General features: G+C 39.8%; 1 protein-coding gene and 1 long non-coding RNA gene across 4 annotated transcripts in view; one reads left to right on the top strand and one right to left on the bottom strand.

Moving 5' to 3' along the window:
- Nucleotides 1-19,771, top strand: part of LOC133260161 (uncharacterized) — a 111,943-nt gene extending 92,172 nt beyond the window's left edge. The window contains exon 3 of the long non-coding RNA XR_009740673.1: nt 19,652-19,771. This is a non-coding gene — a long non-coding RNA (uncharacterized LOC133260161). The remainder of the gene's footprint in view (nt 1-19,651) is intronic.
- The window catches only part of RGS22 (regulator of G protein signaling 22), a 141,450-nt gene that overhangs the window by 101,403 nt on the left and 12,863 nt on the right, over nt 1-27,184 (bottom strand). For 2 of the 3 annotated variants that reach the window (XM_061438351.1, XM_061438353.1), the window contains exons 3-6: nt 21,789-21,851; nt 9,691-9,912; nt 2,574-2,659; nt 1,783-1,951 (exon numbers count right to left, since the gene is read on the bottom strand). In XM_061438351.1, coding sequence (XP_061294335.1) covers nt 1,783-1,951; nt 2,574-2,659; nt 9,691-9,912; nt 21,789-21,851 — 540 coding nt within the window. Of the gene's footprint in view, nt 1-1,782; nt 1,952-2,573; nt 2,660-9,690; nt 9,913-14,383; nt 15,555-21,788; nt 21,852-27,184 lie in introns of those variants that run through there. The other variant, XM_061438352.1, reaches the window with a different exon arrangement.

The raw sequence follows: 27,184 nt of genomic DNA, 5'->3' as shown, positions 1-27,184 counted from the left end.
GAAGACAAAGAAATATTACTAATTATCATAAGGATTAATACCTATCTATAGTCATGGTTTAATGATTTAACAGCCCCAAAAATTGAACACTCAAGCTCAAAGGCTATTAAAAAGAAATATATAATTCAGGTATTACTCAAGTTGACAGAAATGAGTTTTTTTCCATCACAGAAAATAGTAAAAGTAAAGTAGCTTTGATTTTTATTTTCTTATATTTGATTCAATTTACATGTAAGGAATCAGAACTTATTCCCCTAGATTGATTCTTTCCTTTGCATGTTTATGGACCTCTACCATTAGTATGTTTTTGACATCCCTAACATTATTGGAACACATATGTTAGTAGGAAAAATAAATACTGAAAAATAAATATAAGAGAAAAGAAAAATGTGACTTTAGTACATCCCTGAGCATTATTCAGAGGAAATAATGGGACTGGCATACATTTTTTTTTTAACATTTTTGCCAAATATTGCTGATAGAACTGTCAAACTGCAAAATTATATAGGAGCTTACACATGAAAAAAAAATGTTCAAAAAGATAGTGTAAGGACATCCATTCCAACAGAGATGTTTTCCTCTTGAATGACATCTTTGATCAATTGGAAGTGCCTGCCTAGGAAGCTGTGTTGAAAAGAACTTAGAGCCAAGTCCTAGCTCAGCAGGAAAACTGCCATGATTGATTAGCAATGTCTGTCATGAATGGAAACTAGGACAAGAGCAACACATGGGTAACATATTTGCAGTTCCTGGTTTTGCAAAGAATTGTATATTGGAAACCTGTTCCCAGAGAGATTTAATAATTAGAAGGTAAAGAGAAGCAGGATAGTGACCCCAAAACATGCCATGACCTGGATTATTGTGAGCCAAAGGAGACCTCGACCCAGTAGACTCAAGAGAAGCATTTACCTCTCCTTTAACTACCTAAATTCACCTAAAAGAATTTAGTTACAGGGCCAGGCTCAGAGACAGCCAGTACCAGAGATGACTTTTATGTGAATGACTACCTACCTCTATGGCAGGCAAACATCTAATTAGCAAACATCTGGTCTTCTTATAGTCCTGTGACTTACCCTATTCCCCTCTGAAGCCCCAGGCCCCTATCCCATTCCCAAGCTCAGGATAGCTCAACTGCCCAACTTGTTTCGGGTCTCATATTCTTAAAGGGCTCCTGTACATAACTAAATTACCTTTTTTTTTTGCCTATAACTATCTTATGTCAATATTTTTTAATTAGACCAGCCAAAGAACCTACAAGGTTAGAAGGAAAAGGTTCCCTCCCTGACAAAGCCAAAGATCTAACTACAAGTTTGACTATACTATGGTTCTCCAAAAGGACATCTGATTCTGGGTTAGATTTCTTCATATGTACTTATGCTACCCAACATACCTGGTAACAGTTAAACACTAATGCATTTAATTACTAAAAAATAATCTTGACAATATGGAGGAGAAGATCCAATTTATCATTGCTTTGTACAAATATTATAGATTCTAAATAATAAAAAAATTGGAATGAACAATGAAAGCCTTACTTCCCATGTGACAGTGGGCATGCTCTTCAATTTTCCATTTTCCTTTGTACACATGACAATAATAATTCTAATTACATTTCAGGTGAAAGAGTGTAAGGCAAACAAGTCATCATAAATCCAAAAGAATTTCTGCTAAATCTACTTTGGAAGTATTTGAAAACATTTTCTTATTCAAATGAACATCATGTCTCTAAAAAGACAAGTTTCACCAAAGTGCCAAGTCACAAAGAAACACTCAAACTTTTACCTCGCCCAGAGAAATGTAGAACTTTTTCATAATTATAACATCATCTTCTTCAACAGGAGGAGGTGGTGGACTGGGTGGTTTTTTCAGGACCCAGGGTGAAAACTCTGTACCTAATATGATATTCATGCCTGATTCACTCCATCTTACTTGTGAAATCAATTTGGCTAACCTGTATTTCAGAAATCATACAAATTGAAATAAATTTCAAATATGGTAGAATTCAGAATAAAAACTAAAATTTTATGTATTCAAATCAATCTTCCCTCCTAGCTTTGCAGGATGAGTCTCTTAGGAGCTGCTAAAATTAATGGCGTATTCATAGGATCACTAATTAATTAATAATTATTCTGTTTTATTGTATTTTAGAAAATAGTTGTTCTAAGAAAGGGTCAAATTTTAGTAAAATTTCAGACTGTTTAGGAACTTAAACTTTAAAAGTCAGGGAACATAAAAGAAAAACTTGGCCCTGTGCTAGAACATTCTGTCTTTTTTATGCCATTTGTATTCATTTTTTATCACCCTGAACACAAATACCTTTACAGAAGTAGAAAAAAATTTAAATATAATGATCAAAGAAGCAGAATTGAAGTACATTTATTAGGTACTGTTTCTATGAAATCTCTTTGGAAATGTTAAGCAATTTTTACCAATGCTCTATATTATACTACATAGTAACCAAAATACAAACTCCAATGGGGTTAAAGTACACAATTTTATTAAGAAAGTAAATAAAAATGATTTTTGGTGAAAAAAATCATTTAAAATATATGTATATTGATGAATTACAATACCTGTATTCAAAGTAACAATCACTTTCCAGAAATGTTGGAAGTCTTTCTTTTTTGACCCAGTGAATACCTTGTTCACGATTGAGACACTGTTAGAAGACAAGTGAAAAAGAAAGCATCACAGAAAATCACCTGTTAGGACAATGATGGTCTAATCACTAGAGCAATGTTACCTCTAGCTCTTATAGGGAGCCTGTCTCTACCTTCTATTTGGACAGGACAAAGAACCCCGAGTCTCAAGTTTGAAGCCACTTTGTCTGCTGGTACACTTCATTAATTCTCTCAACAAACCTACATCAGCTATCATCTACATGTTACAGACTACCAAACTGAATCCAGAAAACTTAAGTAACTTACTGAAAGAGGAAAAATGACCAAAAAAAATTAATCAGTGTCATTATTTTCACAGATATAAAACAGGTTAAAAATAATCACAAACAGGGGACTTCCCTGGTGGTCTAATGGCTATGACCCTGAGCTCCCAATGGAGGATGAGATGGTTGGACGGCATCATCAGCTCAATGGACATGAGTCTGAGCAAACTCTGGGAGATAGTGAAGAACAGGGAAGCCTGGCATGCTCTAGACCATGGGGTGGCAAAGAATCAGACATGACTTAGCAACTGAACAAGTGCCAGAAGTTCAGGACTCTGTAGGAGGCCCCATAGGCATGAAAACCAAGGTTTCCACAGAACATGATTGAGATGGGGATGGAGTCAAGATGGCAGAATAGAAGGATGTGGAGTTCACCTCTCCCCACAAGTACATCAAGAATACATCTACAAATGGAGCAATTCTCAGAGTGCCTGCTGTACACTAGCAGAGGACCTTGGACACCTAAAAGGACAGGAAAAATCTTCACACAACTGGGTAGGACTTAAGAAAGAAAAAGAGAAACAGAATGGTACCTGCACCCCTGGTGGGGAGCTGAAGGATAGAAGAGGCTCCTGCACTCAGGGAAGCCCCCTCACCATTGGGCAGATCAGCTGTGATGGAGGGGGAGCTTCAGGAGCTTGGAGGAAAGCACAGCAACTGGTCTGTGACAGGTAGGACAGATTAAGACCTACATGGATGTTCCATTCTGCAGCCCTGCAGCCCTGCATGCTCCAGCCTGAGTTGTTGTCTGTTGATGCAGAGAGGGGCTGGGTGCTGGAACGTGGGGTTTGGAGAGTGGACACAGCGAGGAGACAGTTGTTGGCTGTGAAGAGACAGCCCGCAAGGATGGGAGTAAGGAGCTCCACAACTGGGAATGTTCATGGAAGAAGCCTGGGCCGCCAAAGAAGCAGGGCACCATTGCTGAGTGACCCACAGGAGGGGGACTGCCGTAATTTCAGTCCCCTTCCCCACGCACCCCTGTTTCCATGGATACTAGGAGGGGCACCTCCCAGAGCCAGACTCACACGCTCTGCCCATCATCACCTCTTCCCCTGCCTACCTGGGCAGGGCACAGGTGCTCTAGGGCAGCCTTCGGAGGAACATGCACAGAGGTGGGGCTGAAACCACAGCTGAGCCCCAGGGGCCATGCAACTAAAACAGAAGAGCTGAAATCTCTCCTCATGGCCACAAGAGCTGCAGATTCACATACACCCTCACTGTCAGTGCTGTGAACTCAGTGCCTGTGGAATGTCCAAATGGATGAGCACTCACACAGCTCAGATGGGTCTAGTTTCAGCCACTGTGGGCTTTGTGGGCACGTTCACACAGAGACTGGGCCAGGTCAGAATCTGAGCTGCCTCCATAGCTAGCTACCACAGATGATCCAGGTACACAACTACCGCAATCCTGGGACCTGACTTTGGTGGGTTCACACAGGTGGCCTGGTGAAAACGCAGGAGAAACACCAGGGCCAACTGCTGGCAAACCAACAGGTAAGTCGGGGGGCAGGGCGCTAAGAGCAGTTCCAACAACAGTGTAATTTGTGAGCCAGCACGACAGGTGAAAAGTAACACAATATTCACAGGTGAACAACTGCAGAGGAGGAAAACTCAGAGGCTTCTCTCACAAAGGGAGTGCTCCAATCTCACCTACTATGCACCATAGTAGAAAAACGAAGCCCGAAGTTAGGACAAGGAAGAAAATAATAAATATCAAAGCAGAAATATATGAAATAGAGACTAAAAAAATCAGTAATGAAGAGCCAGTTCTTTGAAAAGATAAAACTGATAAACCTTTATTCAAACTCGTCAATAAATAAGAGGTTCCAAATAAAACCAGAAAAGAGAAGTTACAACCAATATCACAGAAATAGAATCATAAGAGACTAGTATGAACAATTATTTGTCAACAACTGGACAATCTAGAAGAGATGGATAAATCCCTAAAAACAAAAAATCTTCTAAGACTCAATCATGAAGAAATAGAAAATCAATTATAGTGATTAAAAAAAAAAAACAACAACTCCCAAAAAACAAAAGTGCAAGATCAGAAGCCTTCACAGGGGAATTCTACCAAACATTTTAAAAAGAGTTAACACCTATCCTTCTCAAACTGTTTCAGAAAATTAAAGAGAAACACTTCCAAGCTCACCCTACAAGGCCAGCATTACCCTGATACCAAAACCAAAAAGAAAGAAAGATAGATAATTACAGACCAATATACCTGATAACAAAAGATGCAAACAGATCCAATAAAACATAATGGCTGGCACTTCCATGGTGATACAAGGGATAGAAATCCGCCTTCCAGTGCAGTGGATCTAAGTTTGATCCCTGGTCTGAGAGGATTCCGCATTTTGCAGAGCCACTAAGCCTGTGCCCCACAACTACTGAGCCTGCACCCTAGGGCCCACATGCCACAACTGCTGAACTCACACGTTACAACCACCGAAGCCTGCATGCCTAGAGCCTGTGCCCTGCAACAAGAGAAACCACCATATGAGAGTCCATACATCTCAACCAAGAGTAACCCTGCTCCACAGCAAATAGAGGACGACTGCATGCAGCAACAAAGACCCAGTGCAGCCAGAAATAAATAATAAATAAAAGCATAACGGCTGAATTCAACAACACATTAAAAGAATAATAAATCAGATCAAGTGGGATTTATTCCAGAGATGCAAGGATGGTTCAATATTGACAAATCAATGTGATACACCATATTAAAAAGTTAATAAAAATCATACGATCATCTCAATAGATACAGAAAAAGCATTTGACAAAATTCAACATCCATTTATGATTAAAAAAATTCTCAACAAAGTGGGCAGAGAGGGAACATATGTTAACATAATAAAGGCCAGGTGACAAACCCACAGCTAACATCATAGTCGGTGGTGAAAAACTGAAAAATTTTCCTCTAAGATCAGGAACAAGAGAAGGGTATCCACTCTTAACCACTTTTATTCAACATGATGTTCAAACTCCTAGCCACAGCAATCAGACAAGAAAAAAACAAGACATTCAAACTGGAAAAAAAGAAGTAAAACAGTCACTATTTGCAGATGACATGACACTATATATAGAAAACCCTAAACACTACCAAACCTGGAGTAGGAAATGGCAATCCATTCCAGTATTCTTGCCTGGAAAGTTCCATGGATAGAAGAGCCTGGTAAGCTGCGGTCCATGGGGTCATAAAGAGTCAGACATGACTGAGTACAAAGACTACCAAAAATTATTATAACAAATGAATTTGGTAAAGTTGTAGAATATAAAATTAATATACAGAAATATGTTGCATTTCTATACTCTAATAATGAACCACCAGAAAGAAAAATTAAGAAAACAATCACATTTATGACTGCATCGAAAAGAATAAAATACACAAGAATAAATTTAACTAAGGAGGTGAAAGACCTGTAGCCTGAAAACTATAAGATATTGATGAAAGAAATTAAAGATAAACAAATAAATGGAAAGATACACCATGCTTGTGGCTGGGAAGAATTATTATTGTTAAAATGTACATTCTACAAATTATTCTAAAGATTCAATACAATCCCTAGCAAAACACTCATGGCATTTTCCCCAGAACTAGAATAATCCTACAATTTGTATGCCAATGCAGGAGATGTAAGTTTGATCCCTGGGGAGGGAAGATCCCCTAGAGTAGGAAATGGCAACCAGCTCCAGTATGCTTGCCTGGGAAACTCCACGGACAGAGGAGGCTAGCTAAAGACCATGGGGTCGCAGAGAGCCAGACATTACTGTGTGACTGAGCACAGACACACACATACACAAAGAATTTATATAAAACCACAAAAGACCCCAAATATCCAAAGCAATCTTAAGAAAGAACAAAGCAGGAGGTATTATGTTCCCTGATTTCAAACCATACTGCTGCTGCTGCTAAGTCACTTCAGTCGTGTCCAACTCTGTGTAACCCATGGACCGCAGCCCACCAGGCTCCTCCGTCCCTGGGATTCTCCAGGCAAGAACACTGGAGTGGGTTGCCATTTCCCTCTCCAACGCATGACAGTGAAAAGTAAACCTATATTAATTAAAGCAGGATGCTACTGCAAGCCCTGAGGGGCTCTCACTTCTGGCGCCTAGCACCCAGCCGCAAGCTGGCTGGGTGCGACCCTCTCCAGGGACAGTGCCAGATAGGGAGTTTGACTGGGGTGGTACACCTGTCAGACTGTAACACGGCTGTCCTAAGGCGAGCTCAGGGAGGACAGAAACCTCCCATGGAGCAGAAGGGTAAAGCTCGCTTAATCTTGATTTTTAATACGAATACAGACCATTAAAGCAGGGCCTCACGATCCTTTTGACCTTCAGGATTTTAAGCAGGAGGCCTCAGAAAAGTTACCACAGGGATAACTGGTTTGTGGCAGCCAAGCATTCATAGCGAGATCGCTTTTTGATCCTTCAAAGTCAGCTCTTCCTATCACTGTCATTGTCAAAAAAAAAAAAAAACAGACATATAGAGCAATGGAACAGAACAGGGAGCCCAGAAATAAATCCACAGTTCTATGGTCAATTAATCTATGACAAAAGAGACAAGACTATACAATGTGGGAAAGATAGTCTCTTCAATAAACGGTGCTTAAAAAACTGGACAGCTATAAGCAAAAGAATAAAACTAGACCACTTTCTTACAGCATATACGAAAATAAACTCAAATGGATTAAAGACTTAAATGTAAGACCTGAATCCATAAAACTCCTAAAAGAAAACATAGGCAATATGCTCTCTGAAACTGATCTTAGCAACATTTTTATTTTGGATCTGTCCCCTCAGACAAGGGCAACAGGTAAGCAAACGGAACTACATCAAACTAAAACGTCTTGTACAGCGAAAGAATCCGTCAACAAAACAAAAAGGCAACTTCCTGAATCAAAGAAGCATTTTGCAAATGACACGTCTGATAAGGGTTAATATCCAAAATATATGAAGAACTCATACAACTTAACAGCAAAAAAAAAAAAAAAATCCAATTTTAAAAATTGGTTAAGGAACTTAAAACACATTTTTCCAGATAAGACATACAGATGGCCAACAGGCACATGAAAAGATGCTTAAGATCACTAATTGTAAGGGAAATGCAAATCAAAACCACAATGAGATATCATCTCACACCTGTCAGAATGGCTATTTTTAAAAAGACAACAAAGTATTGGTGAGGATATGGAGAAGAGGGAACTCTTGTGCACTGTTGGTGGTAATGTAAATTGGTACAACCAGCTATGAAAAATAGCATGGAGTTTCCTCAAAAATTACAACTAGAACTACTATATGATCCAGCAATTCCACCTCTGGGTATTTATCTGAAGAAAAGAAAAACTCAAATTAAAAAAGATATAGGTACCCCAAGTTCACTGTATCGTTATTTACAGTAACCAAGATAGGAAAGCAACCTAAATATCCATTGATAGATGAATGGATAGAGAAGATGAGCCATTACTCAGCCACAAATAAGAATGAAATCTTGCCATTTGCAACAATCATGGAGGGACCTAAAGGGTATACTATACCAAGTGAAATTTAAACAGAGAAAGACAAATGTGATATGATTTCACTTACATGTGGAATCTAAAAAACAACAAACTAACAAACATAACACTACAGAAACAGAGTCATAGAGAACAAACCAGTGGTTGCAGAGTGGAGGGGACGGGGGAATGGGCAAGATAGGTGAAGGGAATTAAGCGGTACAATCTTCTAGTTATAAAACAAGTCTCAGGGATGCAATGCACAGCTTAGGGAACATAGCCAATAACACTGTGATAACTCTGTAATAGTGACAGGTGGTAAGTCTCATTTCACAATGCGTAAAAATATCCAATCACTGTGCTATACACCTGAAACTAATATAATAATTAAAAATAGAAATCTTAATTCCCAACTGCTCGACAGAACTCACTGAAATAAGTTCACTGTACAGGCGTAACTTACTCCATTGTGCTTTGCTTTATTGTGCCTCACGGATGCTTTGTTCTTCACCAACTGAAGGTGAGGGGCATCCCAGGGGCAAGCAAGTCTAGCTGCACCATTTTTTCCACAGTATTTGCTCACTTCATGTTTCTGTGTCACATTTGGGTAACTACGATCTTTCAGAGTTTTTCATTATTACTACATCTGTTATGGTGATCTGTGATCAGTTATTTTTGATGTTACTACAAAGACTTGTTGAAAGCTCAGATGATGGTTAGTATTTTTTAGCAATGAAGTATTTTTTAATTAAAGTATATACATTGTTTCCTAAGACACAATGCTATGGTACACTTAATAGGCTACAGTGTGGTGTAAACGTAATTTTTATATGTACTGGGAAATCAAAATAATCGTGTGATTTGCTTCATCACAATATTCACTTTACTGTAGTGGTCTGGAGCCAACCTGCAATATATCCAAGATATGTCTATATACCCATACTTTCTAGAATACACCTAAACTATAAAGGATATATATATATATACTGCCCCAAATTAACTGTACTTGCTAAATATTCAAAGTAAATTACATGAACCTTCTCATACTGATAATCAAATATCAAGAAACTGCTAAACTGGTCATTTCATATGAATAAGATGATACTGTTACTGACAAATACTTTGTATGTAAGTACAATAAAATTTAATAAATACAGTTAAACTTTAGAAAGGGACGCCCAAGGAATCTGATGATAATTTCATTTAATGCTTTATTTATCCAGTAAGATGTAACTCAAATATACTTTCTTACCATGATATTGTAGTTGACATTAATGGTCTCATCTTCGTGAGGGGCGTTCACTTGAACAGGTTTAACATCACTCTTTCCTTTCCTTACAACATCATAGATAGGATTTCGAGGTCGCTGGTTTAGTACAATTTTTTTCAACTGCTTTTCCAGAAGTTGTGGAGCATTGTTAACTACTTCAAAAACTCCATAGACCACATTAAATCTAACTGCCTCTGAAAAGGTCTGCAAAATAAATTTGTGGAAATGTCTTAAAAACCAGAAACTCACTGCTCCAAGAAGACGTGATACTTACATGTATGCATATATACTTACACAAAGTTCTGTATTCTTAATAGTTACATCTTTCCTCTTAGGAGCTTGGAAATCTTTTGACTATAGGTAAGGGAACCCACTGAACCCTTCCTTCCAAATGTACTTATGCCATAAGTGTCAGGATATATTATGGCAGAAATTTCCTTTGCATACAACTCTTATCTCTAGAAAAGATTGAGGATAGGAGGAGAAGGGCAACAGAGGATAAGATGGTTGGATGGCATCATCGACTCAATGGACATGAGTTTCAGGAAACTCCAGGTGATGCTGAAGGACAGGGAAGCCTGGCATGCTGCAGTCCATGGGGTCACATAGAGTCGGACACGACTGAACAACTGAACAACAACTTACCTCTGTGCTTCTTTGGAACTAGAAAAAAATACACCCTCGTCTCTGTGAAGCAATGTTATTCTCTTAGAAGGGGGTGGATTACTAGGGAAGAATGAATCAGAGAAGATACAACACTCCTGTTGTCTCTTTCATTCCCAGGAGCCGTGAAAGCTAAGTCTCCCTTGCCCAAAAGGAGAAAATTAAATACAATGTGTTCTTCATTTAAGACTATTTCAACACCATTCCATTCACTGTGACAAAAAAAGAGAGAGAGAGAGTGAAAGACAACATTTCTGAGCCTTTCTCTGTAATTACTAAATGCTGCCAACTTTTATTTAAAGTCAGTCAGTTACAGTCAGGAGTCTTGAGTTTTAATACCAGCTTGCCAATAAGTAGCTCTGTGACTTGGGGTAAATCACTCCATAGCAAGTATATGGTGGACTGTCTGTGTCTTTTCTCATTTTGCCCTCCAAAGGGACCTCTAGAATCAGGTCTCTTTTTCATAACATTAATTTATTTTAGGACACCTTCAATGAACTGCATACTCATGTAGTAAGTGTACTGAGGAGAGCGTCAATTCTGCCAAGTTTTACTAGGAGATTGCTAGATACACTATTAGTTAAAATGTAATAAATAGCAGGATGTTATAAAATTGGAGTTACAAATATATGTGTATATGTACAAATACCTATTATGTGTTTATATGTATGTGTGTGTATATATATACACACATACATACATATATATACACACACATATATATATGTAACTTTCCTGGTGGCTCAGAGCTAAAGAATCTGCCTGTAATGTATGAGATGCAGGTTCAATCCCTGGGTCAGGAAGATCCCCTGGAGAAGGAAATGGCAACTCACTCCAGTATTGTTGCCTGGGAAATCCCATGGACAGAAGAGCCTGGCAGGCTACTGCCCATGGGGTCGTGAAAGAGTCAGACACGACTGAGTGACTTAACAACAATTTATATGTGTATGTATATGTGCCGTGCTGTATTCTTAGTCAGTCGTGTCCAACTCTTTGCGACCCCATGGACTGTAGCCTGCCAGCTCCTCTGTCCAAGGGGATTCTCCAGACAAGAATATTGGAGTGGGTTGAGGTGCCCTTCTCCAGGGGATCTTCCCAACCCAGGGATAGAACCCAGGCTTACCACACTGCAGGTGGATTCTTAACCACATGAGCCGCCAGGGAAGCCCAAGCATAATGGAGTGGGTAGTCTATCCCTTCTCCAGGGGAACTTCCCAACCCAGGAATCAAACTGGGATCTCCTGCATTGCAGACGGATTCTTTACCAGCTGAGCTACCAGGGAAGCCTGTGTATGTGTATACACAGACATATTTTTTAATGAAGACTCATCCTACAGCCAGATGGCATCTTAGGAAGATCCTGAAGATGCCTCCTCCGATGGACACACTGATTCCACAGCTACACATAGAAAAGGTTCTTTGTAAAGAAGCCTAAAAACAAAATAAAAAAAGCCTAAAAGCTGGCTGAGTGGTGACTACACACTGGGCAAACAAGATGAAAACCACATCAAACAGGTAGGAGAAGCCAGGACACAACTCACCATAAACCCCACCCCTGGAGCAGTCACCCCTGTAACTCAAAATCCAAAGCAGCCCCATGAGGAGCAGAGGGTTCAAACCCCTCACCAGGCACCCCAGCTTTTAAGACCTGCATCTGAGAAACGAGGCCAATTTTGAAAATCAAAGAGCTCACATCTCAACTGAAATGTGACACAAGACAGAGGGGTCCTACAGTCAGTCCATAACATGAAATCATATTTAACTAAAGCTAGCCCTTGAAATCCTTGAAAACTGTCATAAAGTATAGTGTTGTTCTAACTTTCAAGTTAGCACTGGACACGGATTAACAGACTGGTTCCAAATAAGGAAAGGAGTACGTTAAGGCTGTATATTATCTCCCTTAAGCTTATTTAACTTATATGCAGAGTACATCATGAGAAACGCTGGGCTGGAGGAAGCACAAACTGGAATCAAGATTGCTGGGAGAAATACCAATAACCTCAGATATGCAGATGACACCACCCTTATGGCAGAAACTGAAGCAGAACTAAAGAGCGAGCCTCTTGATGAAAATGAAAGAGGAGAGTGAAAAAGTTGGCTTAAAGCTCAACATTCAGAAAACGAAGATCATGGCATCTGGTCCCATCACTCCATGGCAAATAGATGGGGAAACAGTGGAAACAGTGACAGATTTTATTTTGGGGAGCTCCAAAAATCACTGCAGATGGTGACTGCAGCCATGAAATTAAAAGATGCTTACTCCTTGGAAGAAAATTTATGACCACCCTAGACAGCATATTAAAAAGCAGAGATATTACTTTGCCAGCAAAGGTCCGTCTAGTCAAGGCTACGATTTTTCCAGTGGTCATGTATAGATGTGAGTGTTGAACGGTGAAGAAAGCTGAGTGCCAAAGAATTGATGCTTTTGAACCGTGGTGTTGGAGAAGACTCTTGAAAGTCTCTTGGACTGCAAGGAGATCCAACCAGTCCATCCTAAAGATCAGTCCTGAATATTCATTGGAAGGACTGATGCTGAAGCTGAAACTCCAGTACTTTGGCCACATGATGCGAAGAACTGACTCATTTTAAAAGACCCTAATGCTGGGAAAGATTGAAGGTGGGAGGAGAAGGGGACGACAGAGGATGAGATGGCTGGATGGCATCACTGACTCAATGGACATGAGTCTGAGTAAACTCCGGGAGCTGGTGATGGACAGGGAGGCCTGGTGTGCTGTAGTCCATGGGGTCGCAAAGGGTCGGACACGACTGAGCAACTGAACTGAACTGAACTTTCAAGAAAGTCATCATTGTGAATTTTTCCTCTGACGTTAAAATGTGTCATTAATTCTTCAGTTAGGGACCAGATAAAGCAGTGGGCTTGTGTTTAAAGCTCACATTATACATGTATGTATGTTTGACACTAGGGTCACCCTCTGTGTGAGACGACAGCTCTGCTAAGAGGCAGGAAGGTCAGAGTCACCGAGGGAATGGTAGAGTCTCCTCCTCCGTCTCAGACCCCCTCAAGGATGTTCACAGACTGGTCTATGTGTGTTTGTAAATGGCTACACAGAGTCACCCTCACTCTTTAAATCACCCTCACTCACTCTGCAGAGCACAAATAATTCATTTTGAGTGACAACGCCTGTGTAAGTCCATTTCAACACATAATTTAACTACAACAGAAGTATTTACAAAGTGGACTGACGGCACAGGGGGATTTGTCAAGAATCTTCAAGAAATTAAGGACATTGACCCTCCTGAGACCCCCAGAGTCCTTGAGGAGAGGCAGCCTGATGCTTTGGTTATCAGAAACCGCCTCAGAGCAGGGCCCAAGGTTGGCCCCAAAAGGACAGTGGGCTGGAGTGCCCACAGCTCAGTGTGGCCTCCTGCACCCTCTTGTCCTTCCCTGGTGGCTCAGACAAGAAAGAATTTGCCTGCAGTGCGGGAGACCTGGGTTGGGAAGATCTCTTGGAGGAGGACATGGCAACCCACTCCAGTATTCTTGCCTGGAGAATCCCATGGACAGAGGAGCCTGGTGGGCTACAGTCCATGGGGTCGCAAAGAAATCAGACACAACTGAGCGACTAAGCACAGCTGCTGCTGCTGCTGCTGCTAAGTCGCTTCAGTCGTGTCTGACTCTGTGTGACCCCATAGACGGCAGCCCATCAGGCTCCCCCGTCCCTGGGATTCTCCAGGCAAGAACACTGGAGTGGGTTGCCATTTCCTTCTCCAATGCATGAAAGTGAAAAGTGAAAGTGAAGCAGCACCACATAAAGAAAGCTGAGTCTGAAAGAATAAACAGGCATTCATATCAGGCAGACAAGGGAGAGGAGGGAACTCAGCAAGAGAAACAGTGAGTGTATCAAGGTATTTGCACAAACAATAGGCGAGGAGTGCCAGACGACAGGGCACCTTTGAGGACCTGCAAGCAGTTTGCCACTGCTGAAGCAGAAGACCCAAGGGGAGAATAACAGGACGGAAACCTGGAGACAAAGGCAGAGGACGAGCTCACCAAGAACTTTCTATTTATGCCATAACTCTCTACATCGTCTCTCGAATCGGTGATTCCTGGAGTGTGTCCCTGGACCAGCAGCAGCATCAGCATCACCTAGGAATCTGTTAGAAATGCAGATTCTAGGGTTCTCACCTCATAATCAGAAATTCTGGGGGTGGATCCCAATATTCTGTGTTTAACCAGCTCACAGATGATTCTGATGCATGCTCAAGTGTGAGAACCATTGCTTTAGAATGATGGGGAGCCACCGGAGAGGTTTTAGCTGGGACGGGGGGCAGGGCACAGGGGGAGACAGAATCCAAGTTAAGCAAACTTCAAAGCCCACGTGCTGGTTGTTGCTTCATGCTGACTTCCATGTGTGCTCACATGCATGGAGGGGCTGGCCATCGAGGATCTACATGTAGGAGAAAGAACCCTGGGCTGTAGTCCCCGAAGTCCTGTTGTCTGCTCAAAAGGAATCTTTCTCACATATCATGTCCTCTGTTGTCACCATTTCTAAGCTTATCTACAAAATTCCTCAAATTAGTTTAGCATGTGACAATAAAAGCCATGCAAAGTGGAGGGGACAGAAATGAACGATGGAGGAAGACTCTCTCCCAGAAAGCTGAGTAGGCTGATTTAGAGAACACTCAGCTTTTAATCATATGATAGGGAAAAATCTTCAGTTTGAGCCTCAAACTCAGTCCTCTGCAAGCTGTTACGGACTGCTCTTTTCCTTACTTAATTTTCTTATTTCAAGAGTATCATTTTCCAAATGTTCTAAAACGAACTGACCTGAAGGTGGTGAAAGCTAACTTTGTAGTACCAGTCATCCATGTGCGAAAAATATTTTCACAGAAAAAGCAAGTGCATGAAAATATTTTTACCACAATAAACTGCTGGTTCTACATTTCTTTGAAAAGAGGAGGGGAGAAAAAAAACCTGTGAATAATTAGTGATGTGCTTAAACTGCCAGCCAAGCACCACTGAAACTTACCGGGTGCCAAATTATTTAGCTGAACAGTATTTAAATTAAAAACTAATGACTAGGTTAATTTAATACATGTTCATCTCTGCTCCAACTCTGTCTCTACTAATTGAGTTCCAAAGCTATATTTAAAACATGCATCTTAGTCAGTGAATGAGAAACATCTGACTGCTTGAATGTAACAAGTCAGTTACCAATAACAAGTTCTTTTAATCTAAGTTTTATTGTCATTTTAGATGTTTAACCATAAACTATTTACTGGACATATTCACCAGTGGGAGGGAACGAATCATGTGCCACATAAAATGCATAGAAAATATCCTTAGTTAATAAAATGAGTTACATTATGTAATTTGAGTGCTTTATGTTTGAGCTACAAGGCTTATCACAACATCCATTGGAACAAATGCTGAACTAAGCAGTACTAGCTAGGGCTCCATCAATACCTTGAAAAATCAGTCTCTGATATTTAAATTTTGGCAGAGGAAGACCCAAGTTATTCATCTCTCCTTCATCGCACTCATTTCCCAAATTCATTGTCTCTTTCTCTCTCTCCTTTTACTCAACCATCTAACATATAGTTCCTTCATAAAGCTGCAAGAAATAATAGCTTACAGATTTTAAAGAAGTGTGGAGAATCATTCCAAAAAAAGAAGTTATGGTAAAATTCCAAAGGCACATAGCTAAGCATGGTCTGGCAAACACATGACATACCTATCCTTGCAAGGAGGGTATAGAACAGGCCACCCCTTCAGCTTCTGCAAACCATAAATGTCACAAACATTCTAAACCACCCACAGAGGACCAACCTAAATCTGTATGTGGGCTCATCTACTCAATCCCACAACAGTCACTGAGCATAAAACACACAAAATAAAACCAAAAGGGGGGAAAAAAGTGTTTTCACACTATAGCATAGAAGAAAATTTAATAAGCAAACACTTGTCCATAAAGAGTTGACAGCAAAAAAAAAAAAAAAAACCTTCCCAGACACTAAATGAAAACAATATCTGAATGTGATCCTGGCACCAGAACAAACAGAATGAAGTTATGAAAGCTGGGATGTGGAAAGTGCCACACTCGTTTATAATAGAGCAACTGTCCTGGGTTCCCCTCATCAAAAAGTAACATGGAGGCAGGCCACCAGCCATCAATTTCTGGATCTTACAGTGCGTCCCGAGGGTGTCATGGTGTAACGGAAAGGAACGGTGTAGGAGACAGACAGCCTCATTCCAAGGCCCATTTGTGCCACCATCCACTTACGGGACCGTGGGCATTTCACCACAGATGTGGAGAAGGTCTCAGAAATCTAGATGACCTAAGAGCTCTTTTAGATCGAGAATGTTGTTATATGTATCTATACTGTCAGGCTTAGACTGTTGGGTTTTTCTTTTGGGTTTTTATTTTTTTTGGATGGTGGAGGTGGTAGAGGAGGGGAAGCAGAAGAAGATTAGAAGGTTTATTTATTTAGTTCAAGGATTTTATGTGGAAGGTGTAAAAATTTAAAAAAAAATCATCCTCAAGAAGTTTTGGGAGATACAGAAGAAAAGGATCTATCCTGGCCCCAGAAAATTGACAGTGTAATTTCTAGGATCAAGAAAAAAACAAAACAAAAAACAGAGTAGAAGAAATTAATCAAATTTTCTTTACCTGAAAAAGTCTAATCTCCCACCCAATACGTATATCCCCTATAAAATATTTCCCCAAATGATTACCTGAATATCTTAATCACAGAGAGTTTAGTCCTTCACTAGCCAGCCCACTCTATGGTTAGAAAACCATCTTTAAACATCTTTCTTCTAGTGAGTGAAAATCAATTTCCTCATAAATGCTGGCCCTGAAGCGTCACAGAAACTCTTAACCCTTCTTTCTCAGTCACTTATTTCTCAGTCACTTATTTCTCAGTCACTTTCTCACTCAAATATTTAGAAAGAGCTGCTTCATTACAACATTTCTACTCGTTCCCAAACCAGGTCCAATACTCACTCATCTTTCACCCCTCACTCATTTGACGTAGTTTCCATAGCATTCATTGACCGAGTCTTCCCGAGTCTGGTTTGGCAGAGCAACTCAACATGTGGCACCAAGAATATAACACAATATTCCACATGCGGTCTGACAATTCAATCCGATGCAACAAAAAAACACAAACATTATTGAGTGACTGGCATTGTTCTCGATCCTAACTCTATTAATGCACCCTAAAAACACATTAGCTTTGCTTATTTTAGCCCATATTCCAGACTACCATGACAAAAATGAGACTAGACTCTGTTATCCAAACTGTCAGTCTACTCCTCTCCTGCCATTTCTACAGTCACTGCAGTGCAGGAGGACAAGTTTCTGAGCCATGTGGACCTGTGTGGACCCTGTCACTCACCAGCTGAGTAAGCTGGAAAAACACCAGTTCACTTGCAGTGTTTCATCCAGGTCTCTGATAAATAATAATTTTTAAAAGTCAAAGCCAATGACAGATTTGTGTGGAACAGATTATTCTCTAGAATGACAATAATCCATCAAGCCAACTAAAGCGTGACTGTCCCTCATGTCGCAGGAACGGAAGATGAGATAGGCTGATTAGTGAAGGAAAAGGAGAGAGAAGCACTAAATCTGTGCCAGCTACTTAAGACATATTACCTCATTTCGTAACAGTCTTGCAAGACGGTTCTACTGTTTCCATAAAGAAAGGTATTGAGGAACTTAGTAATTAAGGAACATACCTGCGATAACATGGGCAATGAGTGAAGAAGCTGAGGTCACACAGTCCTGTCTCTCTGCTCTTCCAGCCATTACACTGGGAGATGAGCACAGGAACAGTGCATGGGGCCAAGGTGGGCGAGGTCGGCTAGGGACGGGAGGACAGAGCAGACAGGATGACACTAGTATGAAGCTAGAGGTAAAGCTAGAAAGGCCATACTGAGGCCAAATTGCAAAGGGTCCATATTAAGGAGTTTGGACTTCCAAGTTGGGCTATTAAGAGTCAACCCCTACTAGCTGTGATTAGCGAAATATCTGAGAATGAATTTCACAGATGATGATAGGGCTCTGAAGACAAATACAGCAGCATAAGTGGAGCATGTATTGTTTAGACACGGTTGGAAGGGAAGGCTTTCTGGACAGAGTGATTTAAATCAGAGAGAAAGTGATACAAATATCTCGGGGGAGAGCCCTCCAGGCTGAGAGGCCCTGAGTACAGTAAGCACACTCACATTTGAGAAACGTAAAAGGCCAAGTTTTCCAGCTAGCCTGCAAAAGGATTAACAAGCAAAAGAGGCATAGGAAATAAAGCCCAAGAGATGGCAAGAGCCAGATTATACAGGATTCTGTATTTTATTCTTAGTGTAACGAGGAGCCACTAGACAAAGTTTTGAGCAGGAAGTAAGATGGCTCAATTTATTATCATTATTGTCATTCACTGAAATCATAATACATTAAATTTACAGTTCCCTAAAGTACCGATTCATAACTATCCAAAAGAGAGAGGGGGAAAATAAAAAAGGCAGAGAGCGTGAGATTAGTTTGGCTCACTAATTCTCAGTAAGCCCATGCTGGCTTCTAATTCTTAGTTAAGTGCTCATAAACCAAACATTACTAATCTGTTCTAGAATCTTGCCAGTAACTTGGTCTGAGAATCCATTATTCCTTCTCCTCCCTGCCCCTAGATGCTTTTTGAAAACCTGTGATATTTCCCCTTCTCCCATCTTGCGGCATGAAGCGTGAGTAGTTAATAGGTAGACCTATAGTACCAAATATAAATGCAAAGGGACGAGATACAGAGAGGGAGTGAGACAGAGAGACAGTGAGTATAAAATAAAAGCAGAGGATTTGGAGAGACAGAAAAGAAGGAGAAGTGGCCCAGGTGGGCTGCATGGGATACAGCCCATGCAGGGGCGACCATGAAGGGATCAAACTGCCTGAGGGATGAAAAACATTATTGCATAGAGTTCAAAAGAAACCACACGAAGTCATTTTCAACTAAAGCCTTGAAACAAGTGTACACGAAAAGGTTATGTCTGTTCTAACTGGATGGAAGGATTTGGGCTGAACTCTTCTTACATTTGAAGTTAATTTCCTATACTATTGTTATATTTCTTCTATAATTTAAGATAGATCTTTTTTTAATAAAGAAGAGAATTAGGTGGGGGGGGGGTATTTTCTAGGCCAAGTAAAAGTCTATATAATCATAAATCTCGAGACAATGAAATGTACATTTTCACAAACTGAAATCAGACCCAACAGAAAGACTTTTCTTTCTAAAACTTCATTAAAATGTATTTTTTTGTTTTTTTTGGAGGAAGAATGGAGAATGCAGAGCCTAGAGGAAAAACTGCATAATCCAGAAGAATAAAATTCTCACAATAATTTTGTGGCTCTGCTGGGTATTTTATAACACACAATTGGACGATGAAAGGTGAAGAGTCAGACCACAGAGGAAGCTGTTGGAGCGTCCTGTAACACGGCTCAAGCCTGTTGCCGGAAAGGGAGAGCGTGGCTTAGTGTCTCAACCTGACCCCCATGATGGTTTCAGAGACCCAGCATGCCCCATGGAAGAGAAAACACAAATTCTTTTTGAAAAAAAGGAAACAAAACAAATAAACGTGTGAGCACAGTACATACATATGCACAAAAATTAATCTAGGCAAAAAAAAAAAAAAATACATCTAGTACTTTCCCTTCAAAATACATTTTCTGTAGTTAGGCTTTAAGACATTGCTCATTTTAGGGCCCAATCCCTTTAAAATTACCTGAGACTTTTTTATATTTCACATTTTCCCTAGTAAGTATTTGAATGAAACAGTTTCCATTAAGAATAATACAAATCTTTTTTTTAAATTTTATTTTATTTAACTTTACAATATTGTATTGGTTTTGCCATATATCAAAATGAATCTGCCACAGGTATACACGTGTTCCCCCATCCTAAACCCTCCTCTCTCCTCCCTCCCCGTACCATCCCTCTGGGTCGTCCCAGTGCACCAGCCCCAAGCATCCGGTATTGTGCATTGAACCTGGACTGGCAACTCGTTTCATACATGGTATTATACATATTTCAATGCCATTCTCCCAAATCATCCCACTCTCTCCCTCTCCCACAGAGTCCAAAAGACTGTTCTATACATCAGTGTCTCTTTTGTTGTCTCGTATACAGGGTTATTGTTACCATCTTTCTAAATTCCATATATATGTGTTAGTATACTGTATTGGTGTTTTTCTTTCTGGCTTACTTCACTCTGTATAATAGGCTCCAGTTTCATCCACCTCATTAGAACTGATTCAAATGTATTCTTTTTAATGGCTGAGTAATATCTTTCCTTCATCTGACATTGCTGATGAACTCTGTTTCTACACAACAGTACCAGTGTTTTTATGCATGCCCATTTCCCTTTTCCTAAACCGCTCAGTACTTACTGTCACTGCTAAGACCAAAAATCTCGTATCTAGTATCTACCTATGATACAGCACCAGCAGTGTCCCATCCCACATCTTATTTACTATTGATATAAAATGCTAGTTGCCTTAAACATAAATTTCACTTTAATATCTGTCCAAGAGGATACCAATAATTGCAGAGGCAAGAAATTTAGTTTCTTAAATGTTTTTACATTCTCTCCTCATTGCCTCTGTTTAAAGACTAAAATAATACCCAAATACAACTGTACAAGATTTTGTACAGAATGCTTTTGATGAAATGCCAACTTTCCTTTTTTCTTTTATTTACTTTTATTGTAATATAACTGATCCAGCTTTCTTCAATAATAATAATTCCTAAATATGTTTCAAACCCAAATGATTAACTCCATAAAAAGACACAACTTTATCTTGTAAGAAAGATATGGTCTTTTCTATCAAAGGAGAAGTTGTAAGAAATAAAGAAGCAATTTAGAATAGTTGAACAGAAAGGTATATAGCTGCCTTGTGAATAAGATTTCCTAAAATGGTGGCTTATTACCAAACCTTTGTTCTTTACACCTTCTGATTCTCTTTCCTCATAAGGGTATTTTGGTGGGCTTTATCCTGGACATGTTCAAAAAACTAAAAGGGTGGGGAATATAGTTACCAATTGTCCAATAAAAACTTAGGCGACATCCGAGAAAGACTGTAACTCTGTGATCCTCAACCTATGAGGAGCCAGGGGAGGGAACCTGCATCTTTGGGCTAAAAACCCAGCAAACTTCCCACTTGATGTGCTTACTCCAAGACCTCTGTCTGTAAGGCACCCTTCTGGACAAGTAAAGACTACCTTGCTGAGCCATTTTCAACTGTCTGTTTCATTCCTGAAGCTGACACCGTTTGAGAGCATTTCCAACAATCTAAATGCTTTAATTAGTATTTTAAAAAAATATTATCCCTGATAAATCTGTCTCACAAGATAACCCAGTGTGTACAATATTTTGCTGTGATAATATATTCCACAGAACATAATAATACACTCACTGGAAGGCTTAGGAATTCATTAAAGTAGTCCACAAGGAAATCATCTGTCGCCAAAGAATCTTCCTGCAAAAATATAAAAGCATAATATTAATAAGCTTATGCCAAAATGGTTTAAAACATGCAAATATTATTCTCTAATTCTAATCTAATCTATCAATAGATTATAATATAGAGCTTTCAATCTGTTTCAGTTAGTCAACAGTGAGCCCTCCCTATAAATAGAACACAGTGTTACAATCTCTGGAAGGAAGAAATACAAAAGCATCCTCTTAAAAGGCCTTGCTGCTATACTTGGCTGGAAAACAGAACACATGAGAAATATAGGATGACACATAAACAAACACCAACAAGTATAAAATAGTACACATAGTAAATTTCCCATGGATTTATCAAAAAATATTTATTTTACAAAAATAAAGGCAGAATCAATAAAGATAGAATCAGTGTTTGGGGTTAAGATTAAATTCAGAATGAAAAACTCAATAAATTGCCTGTATACCTGTGGTGGATTCATTTCGATGTTTGGCAAAACTAATACAATATTGTAAAGTTTAAAAATAAAATTAAACTAAAAACAAAAAAAAGAAAGTAATAAACTAAGTGAAAAAAAAATAACCCACTGACTCCTTAGAGTGAGAGCTTTAATAATCTGGGTCACGCTTCACTTTTGCATGAAGCAGCTTTGACAATGCATGTTTTCTAAGCATAAAGATTGTATACACTTTTTTCCATGACTATCTCATCCACCAACACAGTTGCTTTTATAGTTGGCAAAATTGGAAAGCCACTGCCAATAACAAAGTCTCTCTTCCAAATAAAGCACCTTATTTTATTACCAATTGTTTCCATTGTGTCAAAAGCAGATCATCAGGTACCCTGTTGTATACTATGTGTGTTTTTATTATTCATAATTATATTTCAGTTTCCCAAATCTAACATGAAAGTTGACACTATGACACAATGCTATTATTTCCATATGGATGATTATTTTCCTCTTATACTGGCCAATTTTAAAAAACTGGTTGAAGTATAGTGTGAAAGTATAAGCAAGATATTACACTATATTAACACCTACTTCAGAGGTAGATTTTCAGGCTAATTTAAGTAATTGCAGTATCAGAATAGAATTGTAAACAATCACCTATATGATTTATCTCAAAGAACTTAATAAATTCTGAACTGGCTAAGACAAAAACTAAGGATTTAGTTTACTAAAAGTCTCAGTTGATTTAAACAACAAACTCAGAATCTCACAAATCTACTACCCTCACAGCAGTACTTTAGTAATACATGCTCAAACAAAATTCTCACTGGCAAAGGTCAAAGTAGAGCAAGGCAGATAACACTGGTGGAGGCTAAAAGGGTAACATACGCAGAGTACATCATGCAAAATGCCAGGCTGGCTGAAGCACAAGCTGGAATCAAGATCGCCAGGAGAAATATCAATAACCTCAGCTATGCAGATAACACCACACTTACGGCAGAAAGTGAGAGGAAATAGAGGCTCTTAATGAAAGTGAGAGAGGAGAGTGAAAAAGCTGGCTTAAAACGCAACATTCAGAAAACTAAGATCATGGCATCTGGTCCCACCACTTCATGGCAAATAGATGGGGAAACAATGGAAACAGTGATAGACTTTATTTTCCTGGGCTCCAAAAATCACTGCAGATGGTGACTGCAGCCATGAAATTAAAAGATGCTTGTTCCTTGGAAGAAAAGCTATGACCAACCTAGACAGCATATTAAAAAGACAGCATATTTTGCCAACAAAGGTCTGCCTAGTCAAGGCTATGGTTTCTCCAGTAGTCATGTATGGATGTGAGAGTTGGACCATAAAAAATGCTGATCACCGAAGAATTGATGCTTTTGAACTGTGGTGCTGGAGAAGACTCTTGAGAGTCCCTTGGACTGCAAGGAGATCCAGCCAGTCAATCCTAAAGGAAATCAGTCCTGAATATTCATTGGAATGACTGATGCTGAAGCTGAAACTCCAATACTTTGGCCACCTGATGTAAAGAAGTGGCTCATTGGAAAAGACCCTGGTGCTGGGAAAGATTGAAGGCAGGAGGAGAAGGGGACAACAGAGGATGAGATGGTTGGAGATAGCATCACCAACACAATGGACATGAGTTTGAGTAGTCTCCAGGAGTTGGTGATGGTAAGGGAAGCCTGGCATGTTGCAGTCCATGGGATTGCAAAGAGTCGGACACAACTGAGTGACTGAACTGATACTGCTACTGCTGCTACTGCTAAGTCGCTTCAGTTGAGATGGCAGCCTACGCGGCTCCTCTGTCCCTGGAATTCTCCAGGCAAGAACACTAGAGTGGGTTGCCATTTCCTTCTCCAATGCATGAGAGTAAAAAGTGAAAGTGAAGTCGCTCAGTCGTGTCCAACTCTTCATGACCCCATGGACTGCAGCCCACCAGGCTCCTCCGTCCATGGGATTTTCCAGGCAAGAGTACTGGAGTGTGGTGCCAAAAAAAGGGTAATTATCTTTTGACTTTAACCTTTCAGAGTTACTTCAACTTTCTGGACTTCATTTAGCAAACTAGTAAACAATTCAATAAGTATTTTTAGGATTTCCTGGGTAAATTTCCTAGGTAGAGGCATTATGCTACAAGGGTGGCCAAGTTTTACACTACTGGGCTCATGATCAAAAATCCACAGGTGGGAAGGGTGAGAATTTTAAATTAGTTAACTGTAATGGAGTATGGTTCCTATTTTGCTAAACTAGCCATTTTGTTTTTAACTTTTAGTTGTAAAACAGTGTATTTCATAAATACCCATGGACCTAAATATCACCTAGTCAGTTAAATAACCAGAAATTTCTAGAGAATCCTCAAATTCATATAGTCATTTCCAGATGCCTCACAACTCTAAGAGACTCTAACTCAATGCTTTCCAAACCACCTGTGATGAAACACCTGTTTTGTTTTTTCCCCCTAATCAATTTCAGACAGATTTTTTTTTTGTAAAATACAGTAAGAATGAATTATTAGAAAGCAAAATAAAAACATACATAATACAGGCCCAACTATTTAATTAATTATCGGGCTTCCTAGGTGGCACGGTGGTAAAGAATCCGCCTGCCAATGCTGAAGATGCAAAATATGCAGGTTCACTCCCTGGGTTGAGAAGATCCCCTGGAGGAGGAAATGGCAACCCACTCCAGTATTCTTGCCTAGAAAATTCCATGGACAGAGGGGCCTGGCAGGCTACATTCCATGGGGTCGCAAAGAGTCGGACATGACTGAGTACATACGCACATTTTATTATTAAAGTCAATACTCTCGGGACTTCCCTGGTGGTCCAGGAGTTAAGAATCCGCCTTGCAGTGCAGGGGATGCAGGTTTGATCGCTGGTTGGAGAACTAAGATCTCACACGCTGCAGAGCAACTAAGCCTGCACAGGGAAACGTCAGCCCACATGCCACAACTCGAGAGTCCACGAGTCGTAACAGAAGATCCTGCGTGACACGTCAAAGCTCCTGTGAGCCACAACTAAGACCCAAGGCAGTCAAGTAAGTGAATAAATAGATAGGTTAAAGTAAATAAAAACTAAAATCGATACTCAATCAGATTGCCATAAGGCTTCCAAAGGTTTTCTCTCAGTTTCTGAACTCAGCTCTGAGTGGACAGACGGGAGTTCTCTGGCAGCACCAGGCGGCACACCCGACTCCAGCAGCACAGCCCTGACCCTTGGGGGGCAGCGCGCTCTCCGTCCCTCAGGTCCCCTTGAGGGACCCCAGGAAAGGGCATTTCCTGGGCATTCAGTCACATCCTCCATTGCACTTAACAACCATGGACACTTAATGTATGATTCAAATACATCAAAATCTGTATTTCTTTTCTGAAGCTGTATCTTAATTTCTACCAATATTAAACATAAATGTTTCTGCTGGTATCAGGGCAGTTAGCTCCAAAAGGGAAATAAGTGTGGCCTTCAAGTGCCATTCACTCTGTCCTCGCATCACACTTGAATGGAAAGGTCTGCGGGTCTCTCAATAAATGAACGTATTTTCCCATTGCAGTTTTTAGTTCAATGTGTTCAAGTATCTTGTCACATCAGTAACAAAGTCCTGTGAACCTATGAGGATATGATAAACCTTTTACTCTCCAAACCCTTTAGTTTAAAAAAAAAATTGTTTTAAGGCCTTGATTTGGAGAAGCAACTCAGTTACTCTCAAAAAATTTCCACAGTCCAGTCACTTGGCTGTAGTAAAATGAACTAAGTCTCCATTATCCAGGTTTAACATCTTCCAAATAACCAATAAACTGGCGATGGTTAGTGGTACAATCAAGAAGAAAATTGAGTTACAATCAATTCCTCCACTACATCATTCCATGAACCTGACTACAAAATTTGCAACACAGATTCTCTGCTGAATGATGCAATGGAAGGCAGAAACATTTTTTCAGAGTTGAATGCACCCTTGAAACCTGTTTTTTCATGTATTACAGGTGTGCCATCTGTGAAAGTGAAGTCAGCTTTTCCATTTTTAGTCCAAATTGCTCAAAACTTCTTCCTGAAAGAGGGTTACACAAAATAGTTTATGTGTATGCTAATAGGTAAAACTTTTTATTGATTAAAAAATCATTTTGCTGGACCCTCAAATGACATAAACATAAACTACAACTTCTTCACAACTCTAAACGATGCAAGATATACAAAGAAGGTCTTCTAATGAAGGGAAAACCAGGTAAATACAAACAAAAAAATGTAGTCCAAAAAAGAATATAGTACCTGCCATAAGAAAATTACCACATAAAATGTTTCCTCCAAAAGGAGGGAAAGATGTTATTTGGTAGGGGGAATCAAAAAAGACTCAAGAGGGGAAAATGGCATTTGAATTATATTTCAAATAACTTCAACGTCTGTATCTAGAAAGATAACACAAGAGAGGCAATAACGCAGAGAAAAGACAGACATGCATGAGGAAAGCAATGGTGGAAAGCAACAGTTTGTAAAGGCAATCAGTTAGCTAACGGCACAAACAGAAAAATAACCCAAGCTTCCAACTTCCCTTTAAGCCATCCACACACTAGCCAAAGCCATTCATCTAATTTCTAAGGCAGAATCCTAAACTGACACAGTTCAGACTGGGAATGCGATCAGCCATCAGGAGATAGGCATAAACCATATTTCCAGTATTATACTTATCAGGAGGATCCTATTTTGCTTCTTCTTCCTAAAATACATATAGATTCTTCCTTTCCTCCTTTCTAAACAAGCCAATCACTAGACTAGAGCCTGCAACCCAGTATGGCCATGACGCGCCACGGTGTGCAGACAATGGAATTCATGGTCAAGTGAGAGTAGACCTCTTCAGATCGCAGGATAACCAGGGACAGTCAGGGACGGTGGTGCTCCTGGGATGGTGATCTCTGGCTATGAGC

This window comes from Bos javanicus, chromosome 14 (genome assembly GCF_032452875.1).
Source record: "Bos javanicus breed banteng chromosome 14, ARS-OSU_banteng_1.0, whole genome shotgun sequence".
Lineage (NCBI taxonomy): Eukaryota > Metazoa > Chordata > Mammalia > Artiodactyla > Bovidae > Bos > Bos javanicus.
This window is presented reverse-complemented; position numbering and strand designations above follow the sequence as displayed.